The 12,265-nt window shown below is 44.4% G+C and overlaps 1 protein-coding gene across 1 annotated transcript; it reads right to left on the reverse strand.

Moving 5' to 3' along the window:
- Positions 1 to 2,174: 2,174 nt before the first annotated feature.
- LOC138380330 (uncharacterized) lies at positions 2,175 to 6,788 on the reverse strand (the record flags this gene model as incomplete). Its single annotated transcript, XM_069464957.1, has 4 exons — positions 6,743 to 6,788; positions 6,315 to 6,638; positions 2,582 to 2,710; positions 2,175 to 2,498 (listed from the first exon to the last, which is right to left on the reverse strand). Coding segments are annotated over exons 1-4 (823 nt in total), but the record flags the coding sequence as incomplete, so codon positions are not given.
- Positions 6,789 to 12,265: the final 5,477 nt, after the last annotated feature.

Consider the following 12,265-nt stretch of genomic DNA (forward strand, 5'->3'; position numbering starts at 1 on the left):
GTTTTGTTTATCCCTGAAGGCCCCTGTCTCTTTCTGGAGCACAGGCTATTCATGAATGTACAGTTGTGTTTGGTTACTAGGAGGATGTGTGTATGCATCTTGGTATCTTCCAGAGTGCACCACCATCAGGTGGACCCCACTAACCAAGCAGGTGGAAGTGCTGACCTGCTCGGTGCCAGGAATTAGCCATATAAGTGACCCCAGCGGGGCTCCCCATCTTCCAGACTGCGAGCGAAAGCCTCTGCCTAAAGTTCAGCCTTCCAGCAAAGCAGACCAGTGCTCACCCCTAAGAGACCTCCTTCAGGTGCTAACTGGCCACCTGATAGCAGGGCAACCAAGTAGGGTGGATACCTAATGAAAGACCTGATCTCATAAAGGGTGGAGTCAGTCTTTATGCTGATACTGGTTCCCCCTGAGTGTTCTCTGGCTTTCTGACTTTGAGGAAGAAACAATGTATCAGGGATTTGCGATGCCCCCGATGTAACCAGGTCCCTGGCCGTGTGCATTGCAAGAGATGGGAGAGACAAAGATACGGACACAAAAAGTAAGGCGAAAGGGTGCAGGGAGGTCAGGGGACAATCAGCATTCCCATGAGCCAGGTGGTACTGACTGAAGTCTAGCACCCGTTTTTATTCTCTTTTTCATGTTATAGATTACAATGATTTCATGTGAAAACCTCATGGGTTAGCAGTAAAGCATATAATATCAACGGCAACAAAGAGACCACGTACTTCTTCCTACTTTATCAAATTCTTCATTAACTGAGACTTGAACTCAGGAGAGAGATAGGAACATTGCCTCAGGCTTAGCATAGCAAACTCTCTTATCTGCTGGGCTGACAGCCTTTGATCATTCTCTCTGCCTTTGGATTACAAGCCCAGGTTCATTTGCAGACATCCAGGCTGTAGCCCTCAGGCTTCAAGGCGGGGTCTGTTTGCAGACATCCCTGATCGGTGGAATGTCCCCCTTAAGGTCGAGCAGCTTTTGCTCAGTGAACTGATGTGTGCATACGTTGCTCTTTGTCAAAGTCCTGTCCCACTCCCGGGGGTTCTCACGCCTTGACCCTAACCCTCAACAAAAATGGACTGAACTGTTGAGACAGTTCCTTCTGCTGCTGCAACATGGACATAATGAGAAGCTCCAGAGGGACCCTTGGGACTGTGCATAGGCTGTGGGTTTTTCACCAGCACCAGGGGCCATTTGTGTATGATCTTCTTAAACAGACATCAATGAAATACAGCAAAGTAATAAAATGAAGAACTAGTCAAACAAAATAAGAATATTTGGGATCATTTAGAATGCTCTTATGTAAAGTTATTCATATATGAAATTAGAATGATTGCACTTCTACATTCTCAGGATTATTGTCATGCTTACTGTGATGAGGCACAGTAATCACTATAGCCCTGTGAGCCACAGTGAAGCCATCTTGTATGCAGGTTAGTGCAGCCATCTTGTGTACGGACTCACTGTTGTGTAAAGTTAAAAAAGAATACATGAATAACAAAAAAAAATTTATACAGAGATTAACTTGTAAGTGATTGTTTAAAATCATTAGGTGTGTATAGTTACATTATACTACGCTTGCCAGTTCCTTGGAAAAATGTTCCTTGGATGTTCCTCAAGGAAATGTTCCTTGATTTAATGGATGCTATTTGCTTCTGTAAGTTTGCTTGCTTATGAATTATTGTAATCAACATGTTCTGAGCTGTATGTGTATTGTTAGTATTGTTAGTGTTGAAGGTATATAACCCCTGTCCACTCTAAGATCGGGGCCATTCTCTGTCTCCGGACTTTCCCAGGACAGGGGTGGTCGCTGGCCAGCTAATAAAGACTCCTAATTTGGCTCAATTCGGTCTTTAGGGGGTCATTGCTCGAATCTAGGCTATAACACTTACATAGGCTAAAGTTACTCCAATAACTGGTCCTTCAGCAATGTGGGTGTCATACTTATGAGCTCATTACTTAAAAATGAACGTGCCTCTTAGTTTTCATATTTTAAAATCGTTGTTTTTTCTGCACATCAGGAAGTTTGCAGGGCATGGAAAGAAAACCTCTTGCCTGGAAATTAGCCCTAAACCCACATGCTGTGCCGGGACCAGGGCTCAGTGGTTCCCGAGCGCCCCCTGGAGGCCCTGAGCACCGCTGCAGGGCAGGTTCGTGTCTGGGCCCACCCTGGATCCAGAGCACTGTGCTCTGGGCACAGTAGTATGTGCCTGCGTCCTCAGCAGTGACGCTTCTCAGCTCTAGGAACACCTGGTTCTTGTTTGTGTTTCTGGAGATGCCGACTCTGGACTGGAGGTTGGGGCTGTAGTTGGTGTTCCCACTAGTCCAGATCACACCAATCCACTCAAGGCCCTTTCCGTGGGGAAGGCGGACCCAGGACACGGAATATTCCCAAACGGAGCGTGTGTAGGCAGCACAGGTGAGGCTGAGCTTCTGCGAGGAGACCACCACTCCGTCCCCCCATTGCACAAGGTGGTCCTTGCTCAGGACACCTGCGGACAGGGAACAAGCGTGAGTGACACAGACACATGGCCTCATGCCCATCGCCCCGTTTCTGAAACCGTGGGACACTCACCCTGGAGAGCGGCCAGCAGGCAGAGCAGGGCCAGTGGAGGGGCCATGTGCTTCTCAGTGAGGACAGTGCTTCCCGGAGCAAAGACACAGGACGTCTTGCTCACACGCCTGCCTATATCTCTCCTTGAACCTGGGGCCGATTTGCATAGACAGAGCTGCAGGGACATAGGGTGAAGGCGCCACCTCGGTGGGAGCTCACTGTCCCCAGGGCTTTCAGGGAAAGGGCCCCATCCTGTAGAACCATGGAGGGAACCTCTGGGCTGTAGGAAGATGTGGATTCCAACACACTTCAGCCCTGCAATGCTCTTCCTAGCAGCCTACGTGTGTGGCACCCTGCCAAATTATCTTTGGATGATCAGCTGAAATCCATGGTTAGTAACTGGTTTGTTTCAGGAGGATAAAGTACTCTTAGGCTGGACAAATGTTTCCGCTCCCCTAACCAACTAAACGTACTACCAATCAAATCTATTGTAAGGTATGGATGACTTCTGACATGGGAATGAACAAAAAACAGCGCCCTTTATTTCTTTTCTTTTAGACATATTTTTCAACAATTGTTCATTTTAAAATTCTAAATATAAATTCATATGAAAAATAGCTCAGATGTGGCCTCATCGGTGGGTGCAGCTGATAAAGTACGAAAGCTTCATGTTACAAACATGGAGGGAGGAGACCAAGCAAAGGAAACAACTTTGCAAAGAAATTGTTTGAATAGTTCCAACTGAGGAAAGCAGAGGCCCAGGTGGACGTTCCCGGTGCTCTCATGAGTTAGAATGTAAATTATTAACGACCCCTTATGCTTTCAGCCATGATGGTGACTGTGTATTACAGGCTGTCTCATGAATTCATGAATTCAGAATTAAGGGAAACATGCAAAGCCCTGATATTCAGCACATCCCCTTTTACTGTATTTGCGACCAGCCCTGGGTACCACCGCCTCTACAATAGATCCCTCAGCTGACCCTCTGGCATGAGCATCAGTGGTAAATCCCTGTGGAGAGGTGGGACTGTCGGGGGGGTGGGGCATCTCCTAGTCTGTGGTCCCTGTTACTTCATTATGACTTACTCTCAGGTATGAGAAAACAAGACCCCATGTATCATCTCCTTAAAATAGCAAATACAGGCTGATGTGAGTTAAAATAGACTGTTCAAAGGTGAAACCCATTATGGATGAGCAGTTTAGAACAGAGGAGATTAACCCAGCTGTGTCTGCTGTGGCCGTCCCCATTTGCTGTGTTTCACTGGGAGAGAATGAAGGCATCTCACAGTAGGTGACTGCAAACGTCATCTTGTGCTCCAGAGTCTGTCACCACATGCATCTTAATGAAATGGCTGACTCCTGGCAATCAGCAACTGGGAAACATTTTTCTCTTGTACATATGGTTGCTATTTTCTGATAGGGGCATATTTATGCAGCCTCCCAGCCACAGTTTAGGAAATTTATTGAAAAAAATAAGCTATAAATATCAGTAAAACATAAAATAATCAGGAATTACTTGAAACATATACTATTGCCTTGAGCAGATGAACTAAGAAAAATAAGCATGTTGCTAACTCTAGATATGAACGTTCAAAGCTGCGATATTGTGAAGAGAGGATTCCGCGCTGACTTGAGTTGTCCCTGCACGGATCACACTTTCCCACGATACACACGTGCGGCCACACCCATCCACGCCATCCGCTCCTGCCGTGCGTCAGCTGTGCTGCTTCTGCACACACATGATCTCATCTAACAGGTCCGGGGTGGTGGCTGCTCCACAGTGTGGCTCTCTGCTCCTCTGATCCACATGTCATGATGTCGCATTCATAAAGCAACCTCTTTCAAGGCCTCGGGGCAGCCCCCCAGGCTGATTTCTGTGCTCCTCACTTTATTCCAGAATCGCTCAACATCAGGTCCTTTCATCTGATGCCACTTCTCTAGGACAGACCCTGGTGCCCCTGCCCAAGCCCTTGCAGACTCAGCCAACAGAGTCCCCATATCCGGTTCTCCCCAGGAGCACACCTGCCTTCTTTGCCATAATGTCCATATTCCTCACCCTCATGCTGAGTGACCCTTCACCTGTGGCCACCTCAGGGCCACCCACAGCATCCCGCACCATGACATGTGCTCACCAACACCTGAGCTTTGCAGCTATCTTGGGCTTTACATAAATCAAGTGTGTTTTAATGCTTTAGGAATTTTGAATTAAAAATAGTATGAATAGCTAAACTGAACAAAATGACTCCAATGGATCAATAGTCACATCTGTCCTGCTGGTCCTGTCCCTTTCTCCACACTCCCTGATGTGCCCCATGATGTTACCACCTTCCTGTCTGACTGTAGCCATTTCATAGGCGGAGACAGTACAAAGTGGCAAAGCCTCTCACACAGTTAGCTGTTTCCTACTTACAATGAGGACACATCTGTGTCTACAGGTAGAGATGGAAATAACTCAAGAATGGAAATTTTTTCATAAGATGGATGGTGCACCTCATTTTCCATGAGAATCTCTCCTGATGACACACTACATTGTGGAAGAAATCTTTTGTGAATCCCGTGTCGTTTAGACACAAATCCTTGTTCAACACATGACACTGGTTCCTTCTTGACAACGGTGGGTGTGAGAGTAAAAACAGGGAATGATTTTGCTCTCCACAGGAAGGAGGAGAACATAGGAGAGGGCAGTCAGGAGGAGCAGAGGGGGGAGGATGAGGAGGCTCTTGGGCAAAGGACCATCTGGGGCAGACACTTCACACAGGAGGGAATCGACTGCAGGGTGGTGTGTCGTGATGTGGAGCCACAAAGACACCACTCACAAGGACCTGGATGCCACCCCAGACTGCTCAGCACGCTGAGGTTTCCATCTTTAGGTCTCACTGATGTCACAGGTGTTGAAGGTGATTCTGTGAGAGTCCCAGTGGACACATCCCACTTTGACCAATCAATCTCATTCTCTCAGCTACTAATGGCTACTTGCATTTCCAACATGAGTCCTGGCCCAGGTGATAGCAGGAGGGTCCCAGCAATGGTGGGTGACACAGTCTCATCAATCTTTTCCAGGTCCCACAGGAGCCACAGTCTGGGCCACACCTGAGCTCCAGGTAAAGGGCCTGAGCCCTGGGATTTAGACAGAGATGAAATCCTCCATTTTCTAGGGGTAGAAGGAGAAGATGAAGATGTGAAAACAGAACCTAGAGAGAAACAGAACAGACTTCCAGAAAAAAATTGAACTAAATAATTTCTGCATCAGAAATGTTCACTTTTAAATGAGGAGAGAACAACTTGAAACTCTTAGGTTTTATGAGACAGTGACATTGTCCCAGGTCCCTACATGTCCCAATCTGAATCCCAAAGACTGTCCCACTCAGGGAGTCCCACTGAGGACTGTGAGCTGAGTCTGGTTGGAAAATGCTCAGCAGGTTCCCCTGGGCTTCCTTCCTCAGGACTGTGACCCCTGTGGTAACAGCAGGGTCATTTCAGCCCAGGTGAGTGACGTTCTGCCTTGTGTGCAGGTGAGAGTGTGTTCATTTACTACAACAAGACGCTTCTAATTCAGACACTACAGTGACGAGCACAGAGTCATAAAAGACTATAGGTCCCAGGATGAAATTTCTAGAGAGGAAGCCCCAGACTCTGACAGGAAATGAACCATTATTTTCCCCTGCACCTGCCCTGGGCTGACTCTGTTCCTTGTGTCCCTCGTGCCCCCTGGCGGCCCCATGGGCAGCAGCATGAGGTTTGTGTCTGGGCTCACACTGATGTCCCCTCACTGTGTCTCTGGCACAGTAGTACAGGGCCGTGTCCTCGGCCCTCAGACTGTTCATTTGCAGAGACACCGTGTTCTTGGCGTTGTCTCTGGAGATGGTGAATCGGCCCTTCACGGCGTCTGTGTAGTATGTGCTACCACCACCATTAATGCCCGAGAGGCACTCCAGCCCCTTCCCTGGAGCCTGGCGGACCCAGTACATCCAGTAATCAGTGAAGGTGAATCCGGAGGCTGCACAGGAGAGTCTCAGGGACCCCCCAGACTGGACCAAGCCTCCCCCAGACTCCACCAGCTGCACCTCACACTGGACACCTGCAAACACAGACACAGCCTGGTCAGAAACTGCCACACACACCCCTGTTTCTCTCACTCACATCCCCTCCCACACCCAATATCTCTAGTTCTCCATGAATTACCTTGTAACAGAGCAACAAGGAAAACCCAGCTGAGCCCAGACTCCATGGTGAGTGTCTGTGTTCAGTCTTGATCACCGAATGGGGACCCCTGGGAATGCCGGGGCTGGGGCTCCTGTCCCAGAGCTGCAGGGTGAGGGCTGGGCTGGTTTTCTTCAGCAGAGGGAGGGCCCTATTTGCATGTCCCCTGCTATATAGCAAGTGCCGGGGTGGGACAGCCGAGGGAGGGCAAGACCCAGAGAAAAACTGCGTGATTGTACTGTGATAAATAACTAACTCCTCTTCACTTACCTAATTTACAAACACACATAAAACATGTGCTGTAGGTGTCAGTGTTTCATGTATTTTACAGACATACACGTAACCCTAGATGCATATAGAGCTTGTCTGATATGTCCAGGAGCACATATCCGGGAAGATTTAGGCTCAGTGTCTGCACCTATAATCCCATCTCTGGAACCCACTGCAGACCAGGGCTGGACATGCCTAGGGTGCTTGTCCCCTTGGCATGTCTGGCCCCTTGACTCTGTAATGAGAATATAAAGCAAATTTATGCCTTCCTGTTTTTACTTAAATAATATGTGCAAAATATTGGGAATACACAGGGTCAAAGCAGAAGCATTTTAATGTACTTAATGTTTCACTTATTTTTACCTATTTGTCCATCAATCCTTCCCTAGCAAATCATCTATTTAACTGTTCATATTTAGTGATGTATAAATGATGTACAGTTTCATTAACATATTTTAACTGTGCAAATTAAAAGTGTTGAAGTCACCATCACCCTGTCTGAGATATTGAGGAAATTGATTTCCCTCAATATTTACATCTAGTTTTTTTTTTTGGAGAGAGAGTTCACTCTCTTGCCGGGTTAGAGTGCCGTGGCATCATCCTGGTTCATAGCAACCTCAAACTCCTGGGCTCAAGTGATCCTCCTGCCTCAGCCTCCTGAGTAGCTGGGACTACAGGCATGCGCCACCATGCCCGGCTAAGTTTTTACGTATATAATTTTTCAGTTGTCCAGCTAATTTCTTTCTTTCTTTTTTTTTTTTTTTTTAGTAGAGACAGGGTCTAGCTCTTGCTCAGGCTGGTCTCAAACTCTGGAATTTGAGTGATCCTCTCGTCTCGGCCTCCCAGAGTGCGAGTATTACAGGCGTGAGCCACTGCACTTGGCCTCAATGTTTACACTTGTCCTTTAAAAATTCCTCCTCCTTTCTCCTTCCCTCTCCCTCCCTTTACCCAGGCAAGTGCTAATATAGTCTACGTTACTTCAGTTTTCACTCTCTAGAATTTACAATAGTGGAATCACATAGCAGGTGCTTTTTGCCTATTTTACTCACAGCACACACTGTGGACGCGGCCACGCTGCAGTGAGCACGACACAGCCATTGCTGTTGATGTAGTGTCCTGATGCATCATTTGCACAAAATGCTTATGTATTAAACTACTGATTAATATTTTGATTGTTTCCAATTTCTTGACATTAAGGATAAAGGTTATCTTCACCTGGGAGAAGTAGACAGCTGAGAAAAAGCTCTTCTTCTTACATCAGCCACAACAATAGCAACATCATCGTCATCTACAAAGCATGACTGCAGAAGCTGTAGAGAGTAAATTTTATTTAATATTTCAAATAGCAGAAGTTATTTGACCAAGAACAAACCTGAAATCTGCAGAGAGACCAGGACTTGCAGGGAGAAACAGGACCAGAGCATTAGCTTATTAGGCACAGCCCACCAAGCGGCATGTGGGCTGGGACAAGACGACACTGGACATAGGCACTGGATCGCTGGAAGCTGCACTTGCTAAAGGGATTGCAGTTTAAATTTTCCAGGGGCTGAACAAACCCCCAGGACATACCCCAACACATACCCCAGCACATATCCCAACACATTTTAGCAAGCCAATATAACATTGGATACCAAAACCAGGAAAGGATGCAACAAAAAAAGAAAACTGCAGACCAATATCTCTTATTAATATAGATGCAAAACTTCTCAATAGAATCCTAGCAAATTGAATCCAAGCGCTTATCAGAAAAATAATGCATAATGACCAAGTGGACTTCATCCCAGAGATGCAGGGATGGTTTAACATACGCAAATCTATAAATGTAATTCACCACATAAATAGAAGCAAAAATAAAGACCATATGATCCTCTCAATCAATGCAGAAAAAGCATTTGACAAAATTCAACACCCTTTTGTGATAAAAATGTTTAACAAAATAGGCATAGACGGGACCTACCTAAAAATGATACAAGCCGTATATGACAAACCCACAGCCAACATCATACTGAATGGGGAAAAATTGAAAGCACTCCCACTTAGAACTGGAACCAGACAGGGCTGCCCATTGTCTCCATTACTTTTCAACATAGTATTGGAAGCCCTTGCAAGAGCTATCAGGCAAGAGAGCAGAATCAAGGGAGTCCAAATAGGGAAAGAAGAGATCAAACTCTCACTCTTAGCTGATGATATGCTGTTATATCTAGAAAACCCCAAGGATTCAACCAAGAGACTCCTGGAATTGACCAATAAATTCAGTAAAGTCTCAGGATACAAAATCAATACACACAAATCAGAGGCATTCACATATGCCAATAGCAGTCAAACAGAGAACCAAATTAAGGACTGAATGCCCTTCAAAATAGCAACAAAGAAAATAAACTACCTCGGAATATATTTAACTAAGGAGGTAAAGGACCTCTATAGGGAGAACTACAAAACACTGAGGAAGGAAGTTGCAGAGCATGTAAGTAGGTGGAAAACCATACCATGCTCGTGGATCGGAAGAATCAACATTGTTAAAATGTCTGTACTACCCAAGGTGATCTACAGATTCAATGCAATCCCTATGAAATTACCAAAATCATTTTTCACAGATATAGAAAAAATAATTTTACACTTTGTATGGAACCAGAGAAGACCCCATGTAGCAAAAGCAATTTTAAGCAATGAAAACAAAATGGGAGATATTAATTTGCCAGACTTCAAACTATACTACAAGGCTGTGGTTATTAAAACTGCTTGGTATTGGCACAAGTGCAGGGCCACAGACCAGTGGAACAGAACAGAAAATCCAAATATAAAACCATCCTCATATAGCCATCTAATCTTTGACAAAGCAGACAAAAACATATTCTGAGGAAAAGAATCCTTATTCAATAAATGGTGCTGGGAAAACTGGATAGACACATGTAGAAGACTGAAACAGGACCCACAGCTTTCAGTTCTCACAAAAATCAAATCACGGTGGATAACAGACTTAAACCTTAGGTGTGAAACTATTAGAATTCTAGAAGAAAATGTAGGAAAGACTCTTACAGACATTGGCCTAAGCAAAGAATTTATGAAGAAGACCCCTAAGGCAATCACAGCAACAACAAAAATAAATGAATGGGACCTGATTAAATTAAAAAGCTTCTGCACAGCCAAGGAAACAGTCATGAGAATAAACAGACAACCTACAGAATGGGAAAAAATTTTTGCATACTACACATCAGATAAAGGACTGATAACAAGAATCTATTTAGAACTCAGGAAAATCAGTAAGGAAAAATCGAACAACCCTATCAAAAAGTGGTCAAAGGACATGAATAGAAATTTTTCAAAAGAAGATATAAGAATGGCTAACAAACATCTGAAAAAATGCTCAACATCTCTAATCATCAGGGAAATGCAAATCAAAACCACAATAAGATATCACTTAACTCCAGTGAGAATGGCCTTTATCAAAAAGTCCCCAAACAATACATATTGGCATGGATGCAGAGAGACAGGAGCACTCATACACTGCTGGTGGGACTGCAAACTAGTGCAACCCCTGTGGAAGGCAATATGGAGATACCTTAAACAGATTCAAATAGACCTACCATTCGATCCAGCAATCCCATTATTGGGCATCTACCCAGAAGAACAATAGTCATTCTATGAAAAAGCCACCTGTACCTGAATGTTTATAGCAGCACTATTCACAATTGCAAAGATGTGGAAACAACCCAAATGCCCATCAATTCAGGAGTGGATTAGCAAAATGTGGTATATGTATACCATGGAGTATTACTCAGCTATAAGAAATAATGGGCCGGGCGCGGTGGCTCACGCCTGTAATCCTAGCACTCTGGGAGGCCGAGGTGGGTGGATCATTTGAGCTCAGGAGTTCGAGATCAGCCTGAGCAAGAGCAAGACCCCATCTCTACTAAAAATAGAAAGAAATTATATAGACACCTAAAGAAATATAGAAAAAAAAAATTAGCCGGGCATGGTGGCACATGCCTGTAGTCCCAGCTACTCGGGAGGTGACACAGGAGGATCCCTTGAGCTCAGGAGTTTGAGGTTGCCGTGAGCTAGGCTTACCCCACGGCACTCACTCTAGCCTGGGCAACAGAGTGAGACTCTGTCTCAAAAAAAAAACAAAAAAAAAAAAAAAAAGAAAAGAAATAATGGCGATATAGAATCCCGTTTGTTCTCCTGGAGAGAGTTGGAACCCATTCTATTAAGTGAAGTATCCCAAGAATGGAAAAATAAGCACCACATGTACTCACCATCAAATTGGTTTCCCTGATCATCACCTAAGTGCACATTTGGGAATAACACCAATTGGGTATCGGACAGAGTTGGGGGGTGCGGGGAGGGGATGGTGTATTACTACATGATGAGTGTGATGCGCACTGTCTGGGGAATGGACACGCTTGAAGCTCTGACTCGGGGGATGGGCGGGACATGGGCAATATATATAACCTGAACTTTTGTACCCCCATAATAAGCTGAAATTAAAAAAAAGCTAAAAAAAAAAAGTTTACACAAATTTTACATTCTACTCCATAATGCACTTGCATTTATTTTAATGCAAAATACTTAAAGTTGCATGTTATAGAGTAAAATAAGCTCCTCAGGAATTTACCAAGTTTATTCTATAATTTTGCATATTCCTAGAAACATAGCCATCTACCAAACTATTAATAGTACTTGTAAAAAGTGTTACATTTCTGGCAAAGTAATAGCACACTTTTTCCTCAGACTATAAAAATATTTTATGATCAGAAAATCAAGTCTAGGAAGCATGGTGTCTTGAACTCACCATTGCAAGTAAGATGTCAACGTGCTGTCATTTTTATGCAATAAATTTGGATAAGTATAACACATGTAACACATTTACGATGAAATCAAAGCAAAAGCCTCCCTAGAATGTAGTCTAGTAAAATCTATAGTAATTTTCATGATACTATCAAAATTTATATTGCTGGGTAGATCATGAATTCTAAACAATTCCTGGAACCTAAAATTTTGTGTTGAAATTAAGAATAAATTCTATTCCCGTGAACCACCAAAAAAAAAAAAAAAAAAAAAAAATTACAAGGGCCAAACAAATCCCCAGCACATACGGAATCATCTCTGCAGAGAAGTGTTTGCTCCTGAATGACCAACACAGTGCAGGAAACACAAAACCCTTCATGGCACAAGGGTGTGGATTGCGGGTGGCTGATTTCATACTCCAAATATTCTACTGAAAGTTTATGGAGA

Source organism: Eulemur rufifrons, unplaced genomic scaffold (assembly GCF_041146395.1).
Source record: "Eulemur rufifrons isolate Redbay unplaced genomic scaffold, OSU_ERuf_1 scaffold_364, whole genome shotgun sequence".
In the NCBI taxonomy this organism is placed as follows: domain Eukaryota; kingdom Metazoa; phylum Chordata; class Mammalia; order Primates; family Lemuridae; genus Eulemur; species Eulemur rufifrons.